This window comes from Pempheris klunzingeri, chromosome 15 (genome assembly GCF_042242105.1).
Source record: "Pempheris klunzingeri isolate RE-2024b chromosome 15, fPemKlu1.hap1, whole genome shotgun sequence".
Lineage (NCBI taxonomy): Eukaryota > Metazoa > Chordata > Actinopteri > Acropomatiformes > Pempheridae > Pempheris > Pempheris klunzingeri.
Genome location: NC_092026.1, coordinates 15240031 through 15266181, shown reverse-complemented (window position 1 = coordinate 15266181; position 26151 = coordinate 15240031). Strand labels below are relative to the sequence as shown.

Sequence of the window (26151 nt, the reverse complement as noted above, 5' to 3'; positions counted from 1 at the left end):
GGAGGGAAAGGAACAAGGAGAGAGTGAAGAGACGTGTGCTGCAGGAGTTTGGCCTGCCTCACGTGCAGCAGACACTCACGTTCGAAGCCACTGGATCACACTACAGAGAGAAAAGAAGCCAAGGAGCTGCAGTGAATGCCTGCCTTTCCTCACTGGGGGGGCTAATGTCTTCCACTTCACTTCTTGTGGATAGTTTTTTCTCTCCCCTGTGGGGGTGAAAGTTCAGCAGCTAGTGCCTTGCTGCTTGTTGTCTCTGGACACTTCCTCATACTTGAATCTGGACAATAGGAGCCAAGATGCCCACCAACTTCACTGTGGTGCCAGTGGAGGATGCAGAGGGCGGCAGCAACAGCGCGGCTGCAGCTGGAGGCAGCAAACCTGTCAGTTTGGGCAAGATCTTTAGAGAGGAAGAGGATGAGGACCTCCAAGGATCCCACTCAGGTATGAATACGGTGTAAGAAAAAACCTCACACACTTATATACAGCAAGCACTGGGTGAAGGATATGTGTTAAAATGTGTCATTGTATAACTGAACATGTACAAACAGAAGCATGCTGATACACACAGTCAGGTACAATCTATGTCAGGCACATTCACAAACACACAGCCACACAGTTTTTAAGCGTGACGTTGTTCAGCTAGCTAGAACTTGCAGGGCAGCTTGGTTGGTGTTGCGGGAAGGTGGGAATGTGCGTCGTTTCCACTGAAGTGTGAGCAACCCCAATAGATTGTTGCTGGGCTGTAAGTTTATTATTAAAGTACTCAACCTGCAAAGGCAGAGAGCAGTAGCTACAGAAGTAGTAGACAAAAGTTTTTTAAGACTGGCAATCTGTGTAACAGACAGAAAGAAATATTGTAACATCTTAATTTTGTACCTTTTAAGGCTGACTGTTTTACCTTCAACAACATAATATAAGTGCAGATACTGCAGTCTGACAGTCTAGAGTTCTCTTGTTCATTTTGCCTGAGAAAATAAACTTAATGTTGATTATTTACAGAGCATCCCAGAGGAATTACATTCCCATTTATGAGTTAATGTACATTTTGATACGTTATAAATGCGTACTACTCAGGTAGCACCTTGTGAAGCACATTTTATATAACACTGGTATTAATCAGAATTCAGAAAAGTGTTATTTTGTGCTTTGGGACAGTAACATATCGTCATGTCTGAAAATCGCTTCAGTCGTTTACTCATTCATGACTCCCTGTGTATGATGGACACTCACTGTATTGAGCAGTAAATTGAGATTCCACACAGCATTTCTGCATTAGAGCATTTCTAATGCATCCATTTGTCAGGTCACACAGGAGTAATTCTTTTTTCTATAACATAAAAGTCAACACCTTCTTTGAATACAGTGGACAGATAAATATGGATATACAGTACGTAGTGCAAGAGGGAGTGATTTTAGACGCAGCTATAGATTATCACTAAAGACAAGGCACGCTGTGAGCGTGGCTCTACGGCTCTATTAATTCAATATGACACTTTTCCTGTCTATCTATATACCTTCAGTATACGGTCAGGACATAATTAGTCCAGCAGTACCAAGAGGCATTACCATAAGCAAGAGAGGTGAAACTACAGGGAAGTGGAAACACAATAAGGGAGAAGGTGTATTCCTGTCTTGTTAGTTTTATTTTCTACATGTGGTCAGAAAACAAACCAGCCTCCAGCTGGCAAATCTGTGATTCTCACATTTTGTGTGCTTGTTGAGGCAGAGGAGTCTGGTATGGGTCGAACACACGGACACGCTGTGCCAGTGAATGAATGGCCCTTATTTATAAAAGATGCTTTATGTAAAAGTATTTTATGTGTTATGCAGGTCTATCTGGATAACCCTCAGCCATTGAATACATACAGTATATACTTACTGTATATACATGTACTGTACAATATGTATGAGTAGGGATGTTATTAAAGAAGCATATCAATCAATATCTTTGCCTAAAAGTCACACAGAGCCCAAAAAGGTGACGGCAGATTCATTTGACTGTTATCTGTCTGAGGATCCTGTTAACGTTGACCTCACTGGCACTGCCGTTTGCGCTATTCCTTTAAGGCTTTGGTGTTTTATTCCACTTCAGATGACTCAGATTTACGTTTTAGCCAGAAGTCCATATTTGCAGGCTCTCGAGTTCATATTGAAAAGTGTCAAAAATCCCTTTATTAAGCCGTACAGAGGGTACTTTTACTGGTATCAGAGGTCGCAGTGCTGAAAGGGACAGAAACCCTCGTACACAGTGCTGATTAGACAAGATCCCATCTATATAAACAGAACCATCATTTTCCAAAGCAGGAGTCTTTGACAAGTGTCATTTTTCATCATCATTCCACTTTAGGCTTAAGATTGCTGTCTGGACTATGATGTCTGTAGCTGAACCATATCGTTACCTGGTTTCTAATCACATTAAAATGTGTAAATTAATAATGGTTGAGCGTCATAATTCTGAGATGAAATACTCTTTTAAAAATGTGCAAAACTGAAAAACTTAGTTTATCTTAGCACATAGACGGGCAGGCTCTGAGGTGCTGAATTCGTGGAACCGCTGACAGAGTTCAGCTTTGTGCCGAGTTCAGCTTTATAGTGAGTGTAGAGACAAACGGAGTATTAAACATGAATTAATCAATTAATCTGCTTAACCACACCCACACACACACACATACACACACCTTTCAGGGCTGGAGTTGCTTTCCAATCATACTAATCAATGATCGATGGAACAGACCTTCAAAAGTCTGTGTTTGTTAAGGGCAGTTCAATGGGTCTATTCCATGATCTCCATGCCCTTTCCCCCTGGCATTTAACACTAACTGCACAGTGGATAAAAAGCATGTTAATCATTTGTAGCATTGTTTCTCGTGTATTAGCCCTCTGGGATCGGCTGCCATCCTGCTTAACCTCTCCCGCGCTGTGATTCCACAGGAAGTCTTATTTTTAGTCCCCGGTGACTTTTGTTTGGTCAGATTGTCACTTTGTGTAACGCCTCAACCAGCCAGTTTGACTCCCAGTCATTCACTGAACTGTACAGGGTGTGCACCAGTAGGGTTCTGGTTGGATACAGGGTACATTAACTCTGTAACCTCTATTTATATCACTTCTATTATCACTTCTATTAGGTTTAGTTTTTTACTTTTTTAAACCCAGAAATCCTATACGATGTCCTCAACAGACCGCTAGTGTTCACCAATCCAACTAGGACGTACTGTCTTATATACTTGATGACCTGTTGGATGTCCTGCTGTTGGACATAAAGAAATATGGACATCTGCTGGTTAGCATGATTACTGCATGAGAAACCTGTGGGAGTGTGACAGAGGTACTCACAGCTTTATAGTCTGCTGTGGATTCATTTAATGATTACGTTAGTTGATAAAGGAAAATCTCTTTTGTGTCTAGCTGTCGCAGATGAGGCTTTTCTATGCAAACCTGAAGTGGATGTTTATGCTTTAAAAATCATTCGGGGATGCTATATCATAATTATCTTAGTTCATGTAAGGGTTTGGGTTAAGTAGTTAGTAGTTAGCGTTAGGGAGTGAATGTTCACACACTTTGTCCACATGCACACAGTAATAAATGGCCCAGCTGTGTGTGCGCTTTACCGCACTCCTGTTACAGTCGAGCTTCTACTGTTAAATGATAAAAAGAGAGGAGGGAGACAGGGAGAGTCTGACCAGAGGAGACAGACAACAGAGGATTATTGTATACCTCATATAGTCATGAGTGTTTTAAGTGTGTGTGTGTGTTTATATGCAACGTAGTATACTGGGTGGGAGTGTGTGAGGACCTTGAGCCCTTTAGTCAGCCTATGATACACCACAGCGTGTAACCATCTTTTAATAGCAAGTTAGCTTGTGTATAATTACTACATCATTGTTGTTTCCATACAATTTCCAAAGGTATTCGGTGCCGTGGCATGTTTCCAGGGGACCATTGTTCTCAAATCCCAGTAGTCACATTGGTGTGGACTCCAGCTGGAGTTTGACCATGAGCTTGAGTGTGCCAGCCCTGTTGTGGACCTGGGACCACAGCGGGTGCTGGGAGTGGCAGGGCGGACAGAGGCAGCACAGACACCCCATGCATGGGGGACTTTGCTTAGGGTTTAATAAACATCCTGCTTGCAAGAGCAGGGTATTGGGATTTTGAAGTAATGGTCCATCAGAACAATGGGCAGTCCTCGTATTCACTATGTCTAAGTATATCAGGCTCAGCTGGTGTATGAGTAATGAAATGTGCATCAATGTGACACTAGTCATGTTTCCATCAACATATCTTTGCACGTCTTTGCATTAGAAAAGGTTGATGGAAACTGTGTCACGGCTGGCTCCTAGGCCACAACAAAGGAAGAGGTGCAAGAGAGGCTTTACTGTAAATAAAGACCATTTTATTACAACATGGGTGGCTGGATGTGAAGAGAGAGCTCTCTGGTTCCACAGGCCGGCCTGTATAACCTGGTACACTGGCCAGGTGTGCCAGGTTAGGTGTTTGCATGCTCCGCTCAGCCAGGGACCTGCAACAGAAAAGCGAGAGAGAGAGAGAGACGACCAAGGCTCTAGGGCCGTAACAACTGCAAAATTTTGCAAAAAGTTTTTTACACTTGTTTGAGGTGGGGTTTTTTTTGCGTTTATAGGAAAAGATTTAATGTGCTAGATGGTAGATGGAAGCACTTTTGTCGAAGAAGCTCTGACATAGCGCACATTTAACTCACATCTCTGATCAGCTGATTCTACTGTCAGGGTCTCAATAAAGAGCTCTCCATTGTCTCTCGTCGATGGCCAAGGCGACTGGTTTCGTTTCCACTCTGCAACCTTTGCTTCTGTCTACTCTTTGCGTTGTCTAGTTTATTTGCTCCAAACCAGTTGATGGAATTGCGCCTAATTCATGTTTTCTCTTTTTCAAAAGTTTGCTTAAAATCCATCTAAAGACGTGAAATGGAAACACAATTATAGTAGCAACCGGCCCTTAAAGAGGAATCTCAATATGCAGACGATCACAGTAGCTCTGCTGCATTCTTTCAGATTAAATGTACACTGTACATTATTATGTGTCACAGACTATCTGTGACATCGTCTGTAGACACAAATATTCATCTATTCCCTTTATAAACCGAGGCAGAGAGGTCACCCTACTTCCCTGTTTTCCTTGCTCAGTCTAACATGTTCCCTTACGACATTCATATTTGCATAACTATCAAATCAACAGTGCAGGATGGATACAAAGTGGCTGAGGAATGCTGTAAAAACATTGATAACAGATCTGACCCTGACCGTAACCTCTGAGAGATCTTTTCACTCTGTTTAAAAGACTGAGGGCTTCTGGCTGAGAGCCCACTGTGGGCGCAAATGTAAGAAAAACCAACCGTCATACTGAAACAATCTTTCCAGCTCATCGCTGCATGCTAGATTTTGTTAAAATGCTCCCCCGTGTCATGTGCATCCACAGTGCACTGTTCGTCTCATTAACTGGGCTTCAGTGATCTCTAAACAACCGTCGGGGCTTGAGTCCTTCCAGGCATGACAACAGTGTGATCTAGTGTAATAATATATCAAACCCAATAAAGTGAGGCCACTGCGTGACAACCAGGGGCAAGAGAAACCCAGCTGGAAAGCAGCTTCAAAGAGAATGTCTTGATGTTACTCTGCGCTGCCTTGTCTTTTCAGGGGTGCACAAAAGCTGATTGTGGCAAAAGATAGCGCGTCAAAAACATTTGTCTGCTCGGCGCTGAAACCTTTGACCCCATAGCCTCTATAAACAGTATCAGACTCTTCTATCACAAAGCTTTAGAGGAAGCAGCTCTACGAATGTGGTTTGGGCTATGGGCCGCTCTGAATTTATACAGGTGTAACCACAGGTTGGATGGTTCACGTTGCTTTTACACTGGCAAAAATGAATGACACAAGGATAGGTGAATGGTATTTTTTGACACCAAAATTAATTTTCAAATTGTAGCCAGATTTATTCATGAGGGCTGCTGCCAATCATTGCTACAAAGCTTTATAGTAAACCAAACACCATCACTGGGTCTGATAATGTTACTGTTAAATATATATTTTTTAAAAACAAGTACTGTTTTCTTAAAATATAAAAGTATATATATATATACATCTCCTCACTCTGAATGTACATGTTGTTGTATATTATTATTAGTAGTAGTGGTATTATTTGTATCATTACTTTATTCTTATTCTTTTGGAGCTGTGTGTAACAAAAAGCAATTTCCCCCTGGGGATTATTAAAGGAATTCTGATTCTGATTCTGATTTATCTGCTTCCAGTCATTTGCATTAGAAATACTAACTGTCTTGCCAACAGCTAACAAACTTTACCTGTCTGTAAATAATGAGACACAATCCGCTAATATCAACTTATATTACCTAAGGCTCACGAATGTGTTGGTCAGAGCAACTCAAAAGACCCTAAGCAGCCTTTGTACTTCTCATTGTTGGTGTCAACGTTTTTCACTGAAACTCCACAAACCAAACAAGAGCACCGAGTTTCATTTCGCCTGCTGTGTCAAGGTCAAGTGGGGGAGATTCAGTGTTTTCAGCCAGGCAGTGGTGCTTCTCACAGTTTCTCTTTTTTCTTCATCAGGTCCAAGTGGAAATAAAAAAAAAAAAAGTGTTTTTCCCTGTGTATCCACCAGGAGATGACAGTCAGAGAGAGTCCAGTCCCTTCATCAGCTCAGACACTGACAGACAACACTACTATGAAGGCAAGAACATGGCTCTGTTTGAGGTAAGACACAAACTGTGTGTGGCCACATGTAGATTGTGAAGGAAAGCGCCACAACAACTACAGGCTGCACATGATCTATGATGCAGTAAGAGTATTTCCAGGTTGTGTGACTCAAAAAGGCACAGACGTATAAAGGTGTTGCACGCTGTGTTTCATTCATGCACTTCTCCGTGTCTCTCCGCAGGAGGAAATGGACAGCACCCCTATGGTGTCATCTCTTCTCAACAAGCTGGCCAACTACACCAACCTGACCCAGGGTGTTCGAGAGCACGAGGAGGCTGAGAATGAGGATGGGGTCAGGACGGTCACTGTCGTGGTAATGCGAACTTTCTAGACGAGTAAAGTCCATTCTGGGAGTATTATAAACTGCTGTGCGGGCGTCTTTGCTCCAGCTAGCCATGGCATGTTAACAAATGACTCTGATTAACCTTCTGGTTTTAGGTGTGGGCTGTAGAACGAGCTTCTCTTCAGTCCAGCAGCTCATTAAGCTTTAAATACAGTTTACTGTCAACTTCCATCTTTGGGGTGATATCACGCGGAGAACAAAAGACACACAGTCAAGTTGCGACATGGTTTTTGTCTGAATGCCAGCAGATTACACGCAGTATATTACACAGTGACTACAATGTTATAGTTTTAATTTAAGTTAAATATGAGTGCTTACATTCACATCGGGCATTCACATGCTGCCCTTTTTATGAGCAGACCGACAAAGAACATCATTAGATTAACCCTTGTATGGTGTTTGGGTCTGTGGGACCCATTTTCATTTTTTTATCAAGAGCAAAATGATAGGATTAATTATTTTTCAAACTCAGACTCATTGGCCTTGACTCATATTGATGAGTCTGAGTTTGAAAAAATTATTAATCGTATCATTTTTCTTTTGATAAAGAACATGAAAGCCACAAACCCGAACACCATACAAGGGTTAAAGTAAGATAAAGTTTAATTCAACCCACATATGGATCATATGGTCACACTCAAAGATCCTAAAAACTGAAAGTTAATACTCATCTCATCTCAATTTCTATACCGCTTAGCCGTGAGGGTCACGGGGGAGCTGGAGCCTATCCCAGCTGACTTTGGGTGAGAGGCGGGGTACACCCTGGACTGGTCACCAGCCAATCGCAGGGCCACATACAGAGACAGACAAACACTCACTCTCACACTCACACCTACGGGCAATTTAGAGTTACCAATTAACCTAATGTGTTTTTTTTTTTTTTTTTTTTTGAATGGATAGAAAGTTATTTGAAGGCATTTTTCTGAGTTTGCAATTTGCAAAGTGCAAGAGTTGACCTCTGGTGTGTGTCCAAATGGTGGTAAGAACCTCAGACATATGCTATTTGCTGCTATAGAGGACTAAGAATCTAATCTAATCTAATCTAAGAATCAGGAACCACTGAATTTTTGGCATTTGTACTTTAAAAAATTACCAATTAATTGATAATCCAAATTTTTGCCAATTAATTTTCTGTCCTTCGACCAAGTGTTTGAATCAAGCACAAATACAGAATCTGGCTGCATGTCATATTATGCCGTTAACATCGGACATGCTGTCAAGGTGCAGCTCAGGCCTAAACTTGACTCACAGGTTTATAGATGATTGGCTGGTTGCTGCATGAAGCCCCATGAGAGGTTTGTTAAACAGAACTCCAGAAGTGGGTCACACAGCGAGAGAAGGGGGAGGACAGAGGTGTTTAGTGGCAACAGTGAGAGACGAGATATTGTGACCGTAAAATCTATCCAGATTGAATCACAATCTGTGTGTGAGGATCTTTCAGAAAGTGTGAAAAGTAAGACCCATAAAATGTCGATACATTACCAGTCAAAGCAAACGCACGTCAACTGATTAATGACATAACACCGTGTGTGGGCCCACAGAATAGTGATGTCGCTCACACGCCACCGCTTTTCAAACAAGCTAATGTTGTTTCTCTGATAGCACCTTGATAACTGCAGCTGTTATCACCCTTTGAACAAAGTCACAAGATCAGTCACATCTCCTCTGAGCCTGCTTCATGGTATGAATAACCTGCCTGGCGTGGGAAAAAGACCTGAAACACTTCCACAAGCAACGTCCATATCGAAGTGGAGCGTTGGTATTTTTAACCCTGGCACTGTTTTTGCATATTTTTTTACATAGTTTGACTGAGTATGACTCGTGGGTACAAAGAGTATTGGAATGGCTCCAGTAGATTGTGTCGTCCACCAGCCGGGAAACACGCTCCAGTGTAATCCTTTGGGGAAACTACGTCCACTAAAAGGGCTTGTTATCAGACGGACAGGCTCAGATTGTTATTCTAAGTGTGTGACAGCATTACGGAAAGGATCCCTACAGAGACAGACCTGGAAGATCCTTTTGGTTTCACCACAAACAGCTGTGAGAGTGGTCTCTTCACAGCATTCAGAATCCACTGAACAAAATACTAATTTTACCTTGCAGTGCAAGGGAGTTGCTCAGCTCTACATATGGAGAGCAGTGGTGCAAGGTGTCAGATCCATGAGAAAGTGACATTAAGGATTTAGAATTCACTTGTCACTTGTGCTGGTTAGCAGGCGGACCTGCTGCTCCACAAGAGACATCTTTAAATGCACAGTAGGGCGCAGATTGTAGAGATCTAAGTTAAGACAGTAGTTAAGATAGTAAGTCACCTTGATAGCGGTATACCTTATGTGGATGTCAGCTCAGTAGGGGGTTTTTCAATGTTGCCGACATACACGTATACACTCCTTAAAGAATGTGGTCACATGTGGCCCAGACCACCTCCGAATGCGGTCTGACTGATTGGATCAAAATTTTTCCTTAATGCAACTTGGGTGCGTTCACACCCGTGCTTAGAGCTGTCCATGGACGCGTGGTAATATCCATCCAATCCAATAATATCAGGTATGAACAGGATCTTACAGGTGTGTCTTTGTAGGGGTCCTGTTCGTAGCAGACACTTAGAATAACAATCTGAGCCTGTCACTGGCAAAACAAGAACTTTTAGTGGACGTGCTGTTTTAAACACAGTGAATTTACCCTTTAAGGTTGAGGTCAGCCCCCACCCCGTAGACGAGAGCTACGTCTGTGGTGTGGGAGGTTGTGTTCGAGTGCCAGCCGGAGGAGGACAGTGGAGGTGTTTCCTTCCTTCTGCTCCAGCTGGCACACCTGCTGCTGGTAGTGTTCAGAATGACCCACAGAGAGAGAGAGAGAGAGAGAGAGAGAGAGAGAGAGAGAGAGAGAGAGAGAGAGAGAGAGCTGTACACTGTGACCTCATTCCACTCCAGGATGATGTGCAATGAGTGAGTGAGTGAGTGAGTGAGTGACTGAGTAATTTGAATATCATCTGGTCTGCAAAATCTATTATGTGTGGGACTAAATGGACTACCTCCACACATCATCAGTGTAAGAGAGCTCTGTTAAAGCCAGTCCATCTGCTATTGGCCATCAAAGATAAACGATTACAGTAATAGTTTTTTGGTTATTCACTTTTTTGTAGAGTCAGATATAATTGATAATTGTCTGTCGGTTATGAAGCTATAGCCAACAGCCAGTTAGCTCTACTTTGCATAAAGACTGGAAACTGCCAGCCTGGCTCTGCTTGAAGGTAACAAGATCCTGCCAGCACATCTAAAACTCACTAAATGAACTCACTATGTCTCACCAAAAACAGAACCATGAAAGTCTAGATGGGAATTACATCTGAATCCTGTATTTTTGCTTTGTAGGCAGTTAGTCTACAAAGTAATCAGCCTGTAACATACCCACCATGTATAAATTCCACTTGTTTGTAACCTCCCCAGGTGTCCCCCCCCACCCCCAAACAATGTAGAGAACAAGGTAAAACCTGAGTGCTTGCAGTGCCTCCTTGGTCGTCCTTGGGGTGAAACAGCAGGACCTTGGACTGTAGCTCTGTGAAGAGACACTGATGATGTTTTAGTGAAACCCGCCCCCTGAGTGATAGCTGTGTTTTTTTTTTTTTTAAGAGTGCACCGAAGGCAATCTAAGGCCTGAGACTAAAAAGAACAAGACAGACAATGCAGAGAGAGAGAGAGAGAGAGAGAGAGAGGGAGGAGGAGGAGGAGGGGTGGGGGAGAAAGACAGACGAGACAGAAAGACAGAGTAGCACCAGAGGGAAGATGTTGGAGATCTGGAAAGCGACATCAGGCACCTCACAGCATTTAGACAGACAGCTGAGCGCAGTGGAGAACGCGCTGGACAAAGTGTTCGAAACTCGAAAAATGGTATGTACCCCTGTTTATGGTGGGGGGTGCTGGAGGTATTATAGCAGCAGGGATAATGTTAGTCAGACTGTTGGAGGCTCAGCACAATAAAGCTGTTGTGTGGAGCACGGGTAGATTTTACCTGAATATTATGGGACACGTTAAGAATTTGAAGCATTTCTTGGGTGTAATTTGATTTATTCAAAAATGTCTTGCTTTTGTTTTCGTAAAGCAGATTAAATATCCAATCCCACAGATACTCAGTGTGGATCTGGACTAATAAAATGTAATAGCAAGGTATGTTTATTAATATTGTGGGAAAATCTTGTGTCCCAAATGACTGATGACCAAATAAAAGTTCTAACTACACTGGGGGGTCAAATTGAAATTTGCAGAACAAACAGAACTCTGTAAAGGACAATTTTAACTTTTTTCTTTCTTGTTCCACGTGTGTATCCACTTAAACTGAAAAAATGTAGTTAATTACTTCTGACAATCTTGAGTCATTCCTGTTTTTATTTCAATGAGGATGGAAAGCAACCCCATCGACTCTTAGTCGGAGGGGTGCAATATCTTTAAGTTCAAGATTTATTTATTTTTTTAAAAGCAGGTGATTTAACTTTCTTGTGAAGAAAAGCATCCAGTACAAAGTATTAGTCAGAGCACGGAGTATTTGCAGCTCTGAATTGGAGCGTGCTAGAAAAGGCTGCAACATTTTGTATCATTTTGAAATCTGACACATTATAAACATGTGTGAGAAAAGGCTTAATGACAAAAGCACCAGAAAGTGATATTTAGTCATCTAATATGAAGAGGAAAACCTCCAGGTGTCACTGGAGTTGTGTTTAATGCTCTGTGCTTTGCAACTGCCCTAAATAAAAGGAATCCAAAGATCTCAGATAAGACTTGATTTACTTTTGGCAGTCTCGTGGTCCTCTTGCATGCGATCTTTCTTCCCCCCGTCATAGTATAGCTTTGGCTGGTGTTGGCTTCTTACAGATCATGACAGGGTAATCAAGGATGCGATGAACAGAATAGGTTAATTATTGACCCTCCTCTCCTTCCTTCTCATCGGTCTACCCTGTCCCCCAGGTCCCTCAGATGGGAACTTTCATCGGAGTTTACCTGCCCTGCATGCAGAACATCCTGGGTGTGATTCTGTTTCTGCGCCTCACCTGGATCGTCGGCACGGCAGGGATCCTGGGCTCCTTCGCCATCGTCTCCATGTGCTGCATCTGTGTGAGTGATTTAGAAATCCAGCAACTTAAGATACCGACTTCCTGCTGACAGTGCGCATCGTTTCACTGTGCCCCTCCTCATTCTATTAATGCATTGAGGAAAGGGTGACACGTCTGAGATTTATGGCACGGCAGATAAAAATACACAATCCTCTTAATTTATGGTGTGGTGATTAATGATGAGTAGTGAGTGATTAGTGATTAGTGATTAGTGATTAGTGATTAGTAATGAGTAATCTCCATGCCTGAGCTCAGAGGAGAGTCCCCCAAAACAAGCAGAAAATTCATCTTATTTACAACCGTGCTTCGTACGTCAGAGGCTCCACGTGGCCCAACAGAGAGCTGACTGTTCAGGGAGTCTGAGCTGAAATGCTCAGCGCTCATGTGATGTCACGTGAGTAATGTGAACACAACCTACAGTATACACCAGCCCCGAATGGGCTCTGATGCATTAGACCAAAGAGGTTTAAGATGTTTTGTTCAAATGTGTTCATTGCACTGGGAAGGACAAACTGTTTCAAATACCCACTGGCGTCTAATATCTGGTGACATTAATTCTTTGATACGTTACCACTGATTCATTCTCAATAGCCTTTTTTGTTGCCCCAATTTCTCCTCCTTCTGAAGATCCGTTTGTGCTCATTATTGAGTTAGTATGTGTTCAAATGGTTTTTATCCTCTTTTTTTTGTAGATGTGAAGCACAACAATCCTGATTTTGAAAAAGTGTCCTATGAATGAAGTCTTATGTGATTACTGAAGCCCTGTTTCCACCGCAGGATCTTTCCTCAGGGACTATGAACCTTTTGAAGAACTTTCCACAGCAGGGATCAGGGTTTGAATTATTTCAGGAGACAACATTTTAACTCCCAAAAAGTCCCTGCTCGGGGAGTTTTTTGTTTTTTTTTTCAAAGAATTTTGGGGGTGGGGCTATTGGCGCTGAACATTTCTGATTGGTTGAGTGGTTGCAGCGTTTTGTGTCAGCCACAGCTGTAGTCGCACTGAAAAATTACACGGAAAACAGCCGTCAGCAGACTAACTTGTATGTATGTGTATGTGTCGTTAGACTGTGGTGGAAACCCAGACAATGACGGGCCGAAGGAACATTTTAATTCTTCGAAACAAATTTCTGGAGCTAAAAGTTCCATAGAAAAGTTTAATAGAAACTTACTGAGCCTATCTATTGGTCATTTCTAAAATAAGTATATATGAAATACTCTCAAATGGAGGAGATTGGGTGTATTTTTGTGTGTGCAGATACCCAGGTTTTGGTTGACACCAAAAATAGACCTTCCTCCTGCAGTGGTCCTCAAACCTACTTGTTAGATCCCCAGCCCTGTACAGTACTGAGTGATAATATTACACTTCAAAATGAGTAGAAAGCATAAGTGACTTTCTGAGCGAGGTCAGAAGCATTTAGAAAAAATGATATTCTTCCTGCACAAATAACACGTCCCCTCTTTCTGTCCACACAGACTCTGCTCACAGCCATATCAATGAGTGCCATAGCAACCAATGGAGTAGTCCCAGGTACGCTATGGATTTATTTCTATTATTACGTTATTGCTTTTTTTCTATTCCACTAGAAATATTGCAGCGTAAAGGCCTGCATACAGAACTTTTAGGGAGATTCAGTGTTGTATCTTCATTAATTACTACCAGTGTTTGAAGGACAAACAGCATTTTCTGTGCTGAACAAAATTTTGTTTTAAATGGTTTATTTTACAGGAAGTTGAATAGAAAAAAAATGTGGTATTACAGGAAAAATAGAGGCAGTATTCTGAGACTGAGCATATAGTACACACTCATTTGTTTGAGTGGCAGTTTGAGGCCTTTCTGCGTGGCGTTAGCATGCTCACTCAGTGGGTACGTGCTCTCCAAGCACGGTACCGACCATGCTTCGTGGTTACGTGGGTACTTGTGGGCTTCCTCCCACAGTCCAAAGAGATGCAGGTTAGGTTAAATGGTGGCTCTAAATTGCCTGTAGGTGTAAGTGTGACCGTGAATGTACATTATTATTTTTTACAGAGGAGACTTTTTTCATTCCTGAGTAGAGTAGTTATTCCGCCCATGTGTAGACACATGGGCGGAATAATAGGGATTTGACAAGGGAGTAATTTCCGTCCCCAGTGGAAATAAAGTGTCACTGAACTGAAATGAAGGTTAAAATATAAAAGAATCCATTTGACAGAAGTCTAACTCCAATTCTTTTTCTCAAAAGCCGGTGGTTCGTACTACATGATCTCCAGATCGCTGGGTCCAGAGTTCGGAGGAGCGGTGGGTCTCTGCCTTTACCTCGGAACCACCTTCGCTGGATCCATGTACATACTGGGCACCATAGAGATTCTGCTGGTATGTCCCCGCTCTGACAGACAAGAGATCTGCCACATCGGCAGCCGCTTCTGCTGCACATTAACGACACATTCACTCTGTTCCGCCGCCAGACCTACATTGTTCCAACAGCAACGGTGTTTAAAGAGGGCGAAGATGCGGCAATGCTTAACAACATGCGTGTCTACGGCACTGGCTGCCTGGTCCTGATGGCGCTGGTAGTGTTTGTAGGGGTGAAGTAAGTATCCTCACACACACACACACACACACACACACACACACACACACACACACACAGCAGCACACAGACTCTTGTTAACTGCCCCTCTTCCTGCAGGTATGTGAATAAACTGGCTCTGGTGTTTCTGGCCTGTGTGGTTCTCTCCATCATGGCCACTTATGCAGGAGTCGTTAAGACGCTCATCGAACCACCAGAGTTCAAGTGAGTTACTAACAGCTGAATAAACAGTTCTCAGTGAGCACTGGTGTGTTTTCAAGACTGAAATGCAAAACGTAACCCCTCCAGTGCCTGATATTGATTCAAGGACAGGTGAGGAGATTGCTCTGATTATACCGCCGCTTCAGGGGTTCATGCTCAGGGTGCTTTGTCAAACACTGTAAAGACTTCAAAATGGGAAATTCCTCTTTAATTCATTCATACTGGCTCCTTTCTTTTCCAGTGTCTGTCTGCTGGGAAACCGATCTCTGAGGAATGAGAAGTTTGAAATATGCGCAAAGACAGTGGTTGTGAAAAACAACACAGTGACCACAGAGCTATGGAACATCTTCTGTCCCAACGCAACCTGCGATGACTACTTCAAGTTAAACAACCTGACAGAGATACAGGCCATACCTGGGCTCCTGAGCGGAGTCATCAAAGGTGTGGGGGAGGAGGAGGAGGAGGAGGAGGAGGACAGGGAAGGTTCTCAGCCTTCCTCTGGCTAGATGATCAGCTTTGTCCACATGATATTCATTGCCACAGAGAATGGATCCTAATGCTTTCTGTTGTTCCGTCAGACAATCTGTGGGGCAAGTACGATCAAGCTGGTAAGTTCATAGAGAAACAGCAGCTTTCAGCACCAGCCCCGGAGCAGCAAACCCTGTCTAAAGACACCGACAAGCCCTACGTCTACACTGACATCACCACCTACTTCACTCTGCTGGTGGGAATATACTTCCCCTCTGTCACAGGTAAGAGGATTCAGTCAGTTAGGGGTCTGAGATTATATCCAGTAAGTATACAGACATTACTGAGGCTGCATGTGCTTAATGTGGAATGACCCTTTAAATTGCTCCATCCTGTGGTGGAAAATAACTTCACTCGAGTCGTGTACTTGGGGACAGTTTTGAGGTACTTGTGCTCAAGTGTTTCTATTTTCTGTTACTTTGTAATTGTATTTCAGAGGGAAATATTGTCCTTTTACCCCACAACAAATCAGATTCTCTGATTGCTGAGTAACATTGTGGATGGTGGGACGAACTGCAAGAATCTTCATCTTATCAAAGGCTCAGACAAGCGCAAAAGTATATCCATAGCTCTTACCTGTTTCAGTATTAGTCGACTACATTTATGATATTTAAAAAAAAATTCTAAAGTAGCAACCCACTTATTCTGTCTTCTTTAAACAGAAGGGTTACTAGAAGGGTGCAGAGAGAGTGCAGACCTCCACCAAGGCCAATAGTCCAGTCTTCTTTGATAGGCAGTTCATTCGTATGCATTGTCTAGATATACTGTATATTCAAAACTATAATAATTATCTCAAAAAATGTTGTGTTGAATGTTTAGTCGCACCACATCATTCACTTCATAGACATCAGTGTTAGAATTTATAATTTGGTCAGTATTATCGCTAACACTCATGATAATCATATAAAATAGGTAAATCAGCTTCACCTCGATCAGCTAACATTAAAACACTGCTTTATTTTTTAATGTGTCTGTGTTTTTTTTAATGCAGACTCAGTATTTTCACATTCTGTTCTGACTCCAACTTTGTGTGTGTGTGTGTGTTATTTCAGGTATAATGGCTGGTTCTAACAGGTCCGGTGATCTGAGAGATGCTCAGAGGTCCATCCCAATAGGAACCATAATGGCTATTCTCACCACCTCTTTCATCTGTATCCTCTTGGCTCTGTGTGCAGCTGGACACACAGTAAAAAAAAAAAAAAAAAAAATCAAATTTCTGAATGTGGCACGCAAACACCTGCAGGTCTAGGAGGCAGTCGGTCATGTAGAGCAGCTAGACTGACTTTACTAGCTCCATCTTTATTTATTTGTCATATAATACACTGCGAAGTAATCTACAGTGTAAGTATTTCCATCTTAACGTCCTGGTCAGACATCTCCTGTGTGGTCTTGTTTGGAGCCTGTATCGAAGGAGTGGTGCTGAGAGACAAGTGAGTGTGTTTTTAATTTACTTCCCACTCATTGTGACCCTGTAGACAAACTAATAGTGACACACTGATATTTTACAGCAGAAAGTCTATCTCTGATGTGCTTCACACACATGCATGAATATATTGCTGCTTGTGGGTGTTCCAGGTTTGGTTTCTCTGTAAAGAAGAACCCAGTGGTAGGAACCCTGGCCTGGCCGTCTCCCTGGGTGATTGTGATTGGCTCGTTTTTCTCCTGCTGTGGGGCGGGGCTCCAGAGCCTCACTGGGGCCCCCCGGCTGCTGCAGGCCATCGCCCGGGATGGCATCATCCCGTTCTTACAGGTACAGGCTCTTTACAATCAGCCTAACTCTAAATTTGGTTTTCAATGGGTCCTCCACTTTCTTCATCTGCCTCATGCCACCGCTGTGTATTTAGCTTAATAATGTTTTTGCACAACATTAGGCAGTAAGAGCAGAGACCTGACCAGACAGACCAGCTGGGCATCGGGAGCAAAAATTTGCATCTCGCGTGACAGTTGATCATTTTATCTCATGTAGTGAACATGGTTGTTCATTCTATCTGAGCCTCTGTCTTTATTTCTGCCTTTCTCAGGTCTTCGGTCATGGGAAGGCTAACGGTGAGCCCACCTGGGCTCTGTTGCTGACAGTCGGGATCTGTGAGATAGGAATCCTCATTGCTTCTCTGGATGCTGTAGCACCCATCCTCTCCATGTACGTGGTTTTACACTGTAGAAAATATAAAGAACTGATCCGCTTTCTATCCACGTAGTTTGGTCTGTCTTACTTTTCTCGTCAAAGCGATGCATTTCATTACATTCCTTCCTCTCTTGAATGATGTGTGTGTCTGCTCAGGTTCTTCCTCATGTGCTATCTGTTTGTGAACTTGGCCTGTGCTGTTCAGACTTTGCTCCGCACCCCCAACTGGAGACCTCGCTTCAAGTTCTACCACTGGTAAGAAAAAGTGTCCTACTAAACTTTCCAAAGCTTGGATTCAAACGACAGATTTGGTCCTTAAACTTGGAATAATCTGCACTGTGTGTGTGTGTCCTGTAGGACCCTGTCCTTCTTAGGGATGAGTCTGTGTCTGTCTCTCATGTTCATCTCCTCCTGGTACTACGCCCTGGTTGCCATGGTGATAGCCGGCTGTATCTACAAGTACATTGAGTACAGGGGGTGAGTTTCCATTACAAGCAGTGTCCAAGCGAAACTAGCCAAGGTTCATTTGTCTAATTTAATGCAGTGAAGTTAGAAACAGCCGAATAACTGTTGCACTCTAAAACATTTGGAAAAGAAGTGACACTCTCCCATTTGGACCGTGTGATTGCAGGGCAGTGAAGGAATGGGGGGACGGGATCAGAGGTCTGTCCTTAAATGCAGCACGCTATGCTCTCATCAGGCTGGAGGAGGCACCATTACACACCAAAAACTGGAGGTGAGAGTGTGTGTGTGTGTGTGTGTGTGTGTGTGTGTACCAGAACTTATGCACATAACCTGAAGTATTAGTAATGTATGACTGATTTCTTGTCATGCCTTTTTTCTCTCTAAGTCTAAGTCTTGTTTTTTTTTTTTATTGAGAACAGGATAAAAGAAAAAATGTTTTCCAAGAATCTGTGCACAATATACTCCAAACAGATCAAAAAATGTGTACTTAGGTGCAAATAGGGCACAAATAGATCTAAAATATAGTTGAAAATACACAGTTAAGCACTGTGCTGTAATATTGTCGTACCCACAATGCAGCATCACCTGAGGGAGTTTATCAGATCAGAACCACAAGGGCTTTTATACAACTTTAACTTTTATATCATTTCCACTCATGGAATCGACTCATGCAATCATAAATTGGTTATGTTTTATTCTTCATGCTTGTTTTTCTTGTATTGTGTGACATCCATTTTTCTCCCCTTAGGCCTCAGCTGTTGGTGATGTGTAAACTGGACTCAGAGCTGGCGGTGAAACACCCTCGGCTCATGTCCTTCACCACGCAGCTCAAAGCGGGAAAGGGGCTGACCATCGTGTGCTCAGTCCTGGAGGGAACCTACATGACCCGGGGGGGCGATGCCAAGACTGGAGAGCAGGTTTGTCCGTTTGTTCTGTCCTTTGCGTGGGCCTCCGGTAGAGGTCACCGTGAAACACCCATTAAGACATTCAAACGTCACACTAAAATGAAGTGGACACAGACCAGAAGTGTCCAGTGGTGGAAACAACACCTTTTTTACCCAGTGTTCTATTTCCTATGCAACAGGTAAGGTCACATTAATTAAACTTCCCAGTTACTATAAAAACTTAGTTCCATAATCTTCACAGTTAAACTTCACAGACATATTTAGGTACACTTGTACAGCCTACTGCAGAATATATCTGTTTCTAACATTGTGCTCCCCTCATGTGTGCAAAAACTGGAAACACCTCAATATAATGCAGTCCAGTACAGCAAAGGTAAAACTTATGGCTGAGCTGTTGTATTTAAATACAACAGCTCAGCCATAAGTTTTACCTTTACGAAGTTTATAATGTTCAGCCTGACATCATCAGAAAAGGATGAATTCGATTATAAGCATGAGCTCGTAGTCTCAGGTGTTGCTGTACTGGACTGTGTTATATTGAGGTGTTTCCAGTTTGAAACAGATATGAATATAGATATATACAGATATATTCTGTTGGAAGGCATTTTTTTTCTTTGTTCTTAAGCTGAACTGTTGAAGTACATTTTAGGCGTCACAACACAAATTATAGTATCTAGTTTATAGTAGCTAATGTGTAGGCTAACGCGAGTCACCTAAGTTCTTTCACATACGCTCTAAATAATTTTTAAAGCCGCATGAATAGAATTTCTTCGGCCACACGACATTTACAGACAGTATTATCACCATAGAAATTGGGATTTCATGCACAGTCAAGTGATGGTGACAGCAAGCTCCTCAAAATATGTTGCACAAAAGCACAGCCCTTATCCTTTATGGTCCTCTCCCCTCTCTCCCCACCTTTTCGTTGCTCCCTTTTAGAACTTGAAAGCAGCCATGGCAGCAGAGCGGATGAAGGGTTTCTCCCATGTGGTGGTGTCGTCCAACCTGCGAGACGGTTTCTCCCTGCTCGTCCAGTCGGCAGGACTGGGAGGGATGAAACACAACACTGTCCTGATGGCCTGGCCAGCCGCTTGGAAACTAGCCCGGGACTTGTCAGCGAGGAGGAACTTCATCGGTAAACTACACAGGAGGGAGGGGTGTGACACAATAACATCAAAGCAGACAATGCTCCTGTGCACTTGTTGTAATTAATTCTGTAAGTTTGCCTGCATTTAATAAATTTTTAATGGTAAGATCTGCCATATTTTCTGCGTTTTTCTGCTCTTGTTGACACAAGTAGAGTGCAAGAGTCTCAGGAGGGGGGGAAATAAAGGGGACAGACATGGGGACAACAGAGAAAGACATAGAGCTCCTGTAGCCAGAAACAAATTGAAATGTCCCGACCACCTCTGTCTCTCTTCCTGTCTCTCTGAAGAAACCGTGAGAGAGACGACGGAGGCTCATCAGGCTCTGCTGGTTGCTAAGAACATCGACCATTTCCCCAGCAACCAGGAGCGTCTGAAGGAGGGAACCATCGACGTGTGGTGGATCGTACATGACGGAGGACTGCTCATGCTGCTGCCATTTTTACTCAGTCAGCACAAGGTGTGTGTGTGTGTGTGTGTGTGTGTGTGTGTGTGTGTGGTTTTTCTGTCCTTTTTACTTTTAGATAATTTAATGGGTTGTCATGAACTGATTTACAAATATCAAATTAACTCTTGATTCAATATCACTGATAAAATAGACTCTGATAGCCACAAAAGAGGCAATAATAATGTAAAAAATAAATGACCCAGTACATAGAATGAATATTATTAATATTGTCAGTGACTTGAAACAACATAGACCAAATTTTTTTTTTTTAGTAACAAAATATGACCATGGTTAGGCCAAGTTTTACTGTTGTTTGTTGTGTTTTCGATTAAATTAAAATTCCCCCTCAGCATTTTCTCTACTGTTTTTATCGGAGGGCTTAAGACGTTGAGTGATTAATCCCTTTCACTCTCTACTCTAACAGCTCTGGCACCATTCGCACACGATGAACTGGTGCCACACAATTCAATTTTAGTGTAAGAGCTGCCAGTCTTCACTCATAATAATGCTAAATTGAGAGGGTTTAACTTGTTGAAAGGCGCTCACAGGTATGTCCCTCCTGAAGGTGAGATCTTGGATTTCTCACCTGAACCGTGTGAGACTAGCAGCTGATGATGTTACACCCGCTGTCTCTGTAGGTATGGAGGAAGTGTAAAATGCGAATCTTCACGGTGGCCCAGATGGATGACAACTCCATCAAGATGAAGAAAGACCTCCAGATGTTTCTCTACCATCTGCGTCTGGATGCAGAGGTGGAGGTGGTGGAGATGGTGAGGCTATTTGCGATTCGGTCATTGTAGCCGCAAAGCGACACACTAAAAGGCTGCATGTTCGCTCTAAACTGCATCAAATGACCGTATATTTTAAGTCTGTTTATGAATCCAAAGTTGCAAATGTTCTACGTCCCTTCAGCATGACAGTGACATCTCAGCCTTCACCTATGAGAAGACGCTGGTGATGGAGCAGAGGTCTCAGATGCTTAAACAGATGCAGCTGTCCCGCACTGAGAGGGAGAGAGAGGTACGGTGACACTCACAATCTAACCCTTGGCTTCGACGCACTTTAAAATATTCTGATGTAAAGGGTTATGCTTTGAAACACTGATGCAGCTACACTCCACCTAAAGAAAAAAAACAGAAGATAGTGTTCCTGCCCGTGGTGTGTTCTGCTGTTGTTGAACTCTGAACTCTTCCCCCAACCCGGCTTTGTAACTGGACGGGCTCAGATTCAGAGCATCACGGACGTATCGCGCAGCTCCATAAAGAGGAAGAGGCCATCAAGTGTCGCCGCCCCTTCCTTCAACACGCCGTGCATACCGGAGGAGGAGGTAGCCGCGGCGACCGAAAACAGCCCCCAGTGGGCATCCATTCATCACGCCATCCTTCACGCCCGTCATAATCCATTCATATCAGCTGCAGTGCTTCAGTAATGTGATCAGAGGCTGTGCTCGGGGGGGGGGGGGGATGTTCAGCCTCAGTGTTTGCTGCCTTCGTTCCACTCACTGCGCTCACAGAGACCAACAGCCTCCACTAGAGGAAGACAAACCCCTCACTGAGGACACCAGAAGTACTGGAGGTCCACATGAGACTCTGTCCATTTATTCAGTGAATCATACATTTCTGTTTGAAATGTGATGATTAGTTACAAGAGGGATTTCAAATCAAATAGCCGAGTTTTGAGTGGATCACTCAAAGGTGATGGCACTGTATTTAGAGAATACAGTGCCATATGGAGCTCTAGTCAGTTCCGGACTTGTAGATGGCAGCTGGCTGTCGCCCTCAGCTTCCTCGCTTGTTGTTACATCAGGAGGAAGAGGAGGAAGGTTGAAGAGATTAATTTTAAAAAAGAAACATAGTACCAGAGTAATCAAACTCTTTTAGGAATGCAAACAAAGTCAGGATGAGCTATCAAAACTATTTTAACAGAGAAAACAGAACAGAACTTTTAAAAATGAGTTTTATCTTTTTGACATATTTTCTGTTTGTAACAATGAGACAGACTTGGAACTTAAAACAGACCAGGACAAACAGACCAGGAGTCTACTTACTGTGTCCACTGAAGAATAAAAGGCAGCGTGTGTTTCTGTGTTTCTTTTCCTGCATGTGCTGTCATCACCATAAACCCATCTGTCACCTAACTGCCCCAAAAAGCAACTAAATCTACATCAGAAAATAACTGCATCTACATGATGTGTCTTCATATCCTCTCCTGGTCATATATTCATGTCCGGTGCTTTTTAAAAACAGAACAAGAAAGGAGGTAGTGACTGTCTTTTTACCGTCTCAGGCCCAGTTGATCCACGACCAAAACACGGCATCTCATTCCACGATGAACGACAAAGCTGCAGGCGCCACACCAGACCGCGTCCACATGACCTGGACCAAAGACAAACTGGTCAATGAGAGGAACAGACAGAGAGAAGGCATGGGGGTGAAAGACATGTTTAATATGAAACCGTAAGTAGACCCGTCAGTCCATTTGTTTTAACGTGCTGTACTTTAATCATTATTGATATTCTCTTGTGCTGCACAAACTGTTAGTGATATTTTTAGTCGTCAAGAGGCCGCGGACAACTGATGGTGCTCAGTCAGGAATTTTAGCATTTAATTAGTCGTCCTGTATTGTTCAGTGGTTGTCCCCTTAAGTGCGTTCAATAATTATGTGTTTCTGGTGTAATTTTTTAATAGTTTGATGGCAAAGAAGTGCTAATTGTCCAAGATCTAAACCAATAGCAGATAAATTGCTAATGTTGGATATGTTGTTTTTTTCCTCTAGTGAGTGGGAGACTCTGTAAGTTTCCTTCACTTTGTTGTTTGAATGTTTTATGATCGCTCCCTGTGCATGTGCATGTTGTGAGAATAATCTTTGTGCAGTTTGCATGAGCGTCAGGCTGCATGACGACAAATAGGGAAGCTGCATGCGCCTTGTGTACCGTGTTTGTCCGTAAAGCTCGTCAGATCCCCCCCCTGCGCTTCCCCCGCAGCTGATTTCGAGTATCACGCCGAGAGGAAACGGCAGGATAACCCATGTTCTCATTAATGTCTGTGGTTTGACCTAGCAACCAGTCCAACGTGCGGAGGATGCACACTGCTGTGAAGCTGAATGGAGTCGTGGTCCAGAAATCCCAGAATTCACAGCTGGTCTTGCTCAACATGCCAGGCCCACCGAAGAACAAGAAAGGGGACGAGAACTGTATCCTTTTTAGTCCATTTTGAGTTCATTCAGTCAGTGTGTCACCTGGTTATTTAATCAGTCCAAGACATTTTAGCATATTAAAGGAATAGTTCCACATTTTGCCAGCTACGCTTGCCAAATCTTAGATACCACTGTTTTGTTCTGACAGATGAAATATTCATTAACTTAAGTAAAAGTGCTTTTAACAAAGTATTATTATCAAAATGCAGGCTACAATAAAAATCTAAAGTGAAGTTAAACATTATCATAGCATAACATTCAGATTCTGATTGCATTACTTTTATCCTCAGTATGTTTAAATGGGACCACTTTTAGACCAATGAATGGATAAACAAATGATTCACCGTTAACCAAAATGTAAGGCTTTGGAATAGTTCATGTCTTAAAGCATATATCTGTCTGGATGGGCGTGGACTCATGGATCAGTAATTCTAAAATGATGGCTACAGCCCTATTAGACTGTTGTATATTATATCATTACTGTTGCATTAATATTTACGTTACATTTTACTGTTGTAGTTGGTCAAGATGGCTGGAATTTTAAGTATTTTGTATGTTAAAACAAATTTTGAAAGTAACTAGTGACTATAGCTGTGAAATAAATGTAGTGGAGTAAAAAGTCCATTTCCCCTCTGAAATGTAGTGAAGTACAAGTTTAAAGTCACATCGAATGGAAATACTCTGGAATATCACATTTGTACCTAGAGCACAGTATTTGAGTACATTACACCGCTGACGGAAGGATTTTTTCACAGGCAACAAAAGGAGGTTTTAGAAACTAGCAGATATATCTGAAATCTATCTATCTGAGTGTGTCCTTAACCAGGATGTGTCTCTCAGACATGGAGTTCCTGGAGGTCCTGATGGATGGCCTGGACCGTGTCCTGCTGGTCCGTGGAGGAGGTCGGGAAGTCATTACCATCTACTCGTAGCACCAAGAGTTGGAAGGGCACTTAAAGATAACATTGTTGGACCGTAGGACCCCAGAGGGCAGGGGGGTGACACAGGGGGGGCATGACTTTGAGGTAGGACGTACACAAAGGTGTCGGACAGCGGAAGCTCAGTACACCCCACCCCCCACCCCTCCTCCCCTGTGACTTACATTTCAGAGGACCATGGTTGCTGGGGGAGTCTACCTGCAGCACAGCCTGAGCTCAGTGCACCATCTGGGGGCACAGAGGGCTCCCTACACCCCCTCTCCCCCGGGGGCTCCATAATCTTTCTGAAAGAGATGCCAATTTAACAGGTTATGTTGCCTCATCAGGCACTCACTGGAGGAAACAACACCAACTACAGCTTGTTGCTGTTTCAGCATTTCACTGATTGTGGCAGCTGACAGTGCTGGTTTCAAAGAGGAATGCCAACATAGCTGACACCGTCTTTATTTATTTCAGTGCCACTGATGGAACTTTTCAGCCACGTGTGACAAGCACTGCCTTTGGAATCAAAGAATGAACTGAAAATGTTTTTAGCCATTGTATGTGACAGAATATCGTGTTTGCCTCATATCACTGTGTCAGAAGTGAGAGTCAAAGCCCCACTGGTTCCCATGGGGACAGTATGAGGGTAAATGTGACAGCATTGATTGGAATCTATGGATTGTCTTTTTTATATAATCTATAGACTGTCTTCAACACTGATTATCAATGATTATCAACATTTTATTTTGTCACAGATAACATTACTGTGCCAAGTGTGATCAAAAAGGATGAGATAGTGGAAATGCAACAGAAGAACTTTTGCAACTTTAGTGATTTTTAGCTTCTTTTTTTTTTTTAAGATTTTAGTTGTCAGCTCTTATCCAGCTAGTGTGCTTTGATGAGGAAAGCTGAGCAACATGGAGCCTGTAGAGTAGTATTGTCATTTTAATTGTACTCTTTTATATGTCGTGCGCAGATAGCTTTATCCACAAGACACACATATTAAAACAAACAAAAAAAGCGTTTGAGTCGTGTTGTTTCATATGTTTCCTGTGTCCCTGTAGAAGGACCAATCATGAAGGTAACGTGAAATGATCTCAAACGTCGGTACTGCTTTGGCTTTAATACAGTAAGCTGCCGTCTTTCATTACATCACATGGGACACCATGATGAGCGACTATGCATCCACCCAAGAGGGCTCCAGAGCTAAATAACAAAGAAGGCTGTCGCTGATCTGTCACCCTTTAAGAGTAAAGGGCGAGTACGGAACTTTTTTTTCCAGGTTTAGTGAAGTTTGGTTGATGTTGGAGAAAGATCACGTTCATGGCTAACATCATGGTGAGATTGGTCTGGTGTTTAAAGGTGGGTGGCATTAAACTATGATTTAGGCTCACTGGAGCAATGCCGCTCTGCTCCCTCATGTTAACGTCACGCAGAAATGATGCCCAAAACTACAAGATTA

At 42.8% G+C, this 26151-nt stretch overlaps 1 protein-coding gene across 2 annotated transcripts; it reads left to right on the top strand.

Moving 5' to 3' along the window:
- Positions 1-12: 12 nt before the first annotated feature.
- Positions 13-25677, top strand: LOC139214844 (solute carrier family 12 member 7-like). Of its 2 annotated transcripts, XR_011585480.1 has the most exons (27): positions 13-441; positions 6649-6740; positions 6925-7056; positions 12045-12191; positions 13664-13718; positions 14410-14540; positions 14633-14757; positions 14857-14961; positions 15200-15399; positions 15537-15710; positions 16539-16637; positions 16859-16916; positions 17062-17236; positions 17508-17626; positions 17768-17866; positions 17969-18088; positions 18243-18347; positions 18825-18993; positions 19921-20116; positions 20417-20586; positions 21213-21344; positions 21487-21594; positions 22861-23030; positions 23350-23364; positions 23633-23766; positions 24610-25291; positions 25335-25677. XR_011585480.1 is itself a non-coding variant. In XM_070845775.1 (26 exons), exons 1-26 carry the CDS (start codon positions 297-299, stop codon positions 24699-24701), a joined length of 3267 nt encoding a protein of 1088 aa, XP_070701876.1. In that variant the 5' UTR covers positions 13-296; the 3' UTR covers positions 24702-25677. The 2 variants fall into 2 exon arrangements, 1 of the variants encoding a protein (XP_070701876.1); XM_070845775.1 differs by having other exon boundaries at positions 24610-25677.
- The last annotated feature ends 474 nt before the right edge of the window (positions 25678-26151 follow it).

Excerpts from the sequence above, each read along its gene's own strand:
- LOC139214844 (XM_070845775.1), top strand. The coding sequence starts at position 297 with ATGCCCACCAACTTCACTGTGGTGCCAGTGGAGGATGCAGAGGGCGGC. Across the intron at positions 442-6,648 it reads CCTCCAAGGATCCCACTCAG|GAGATGACAGTCAGAGAGAG; the intron begins GTATGAATACGG and ends TGTATCCACCAG. Across the intron at positions 18,089-18,242 it reads AAGTACATTGAGTACAGGGG|GGCAGTGAAGGAATGGGGGG; the intron begins GTGAGTTTCCAT and ends GTGTGATTGCAG.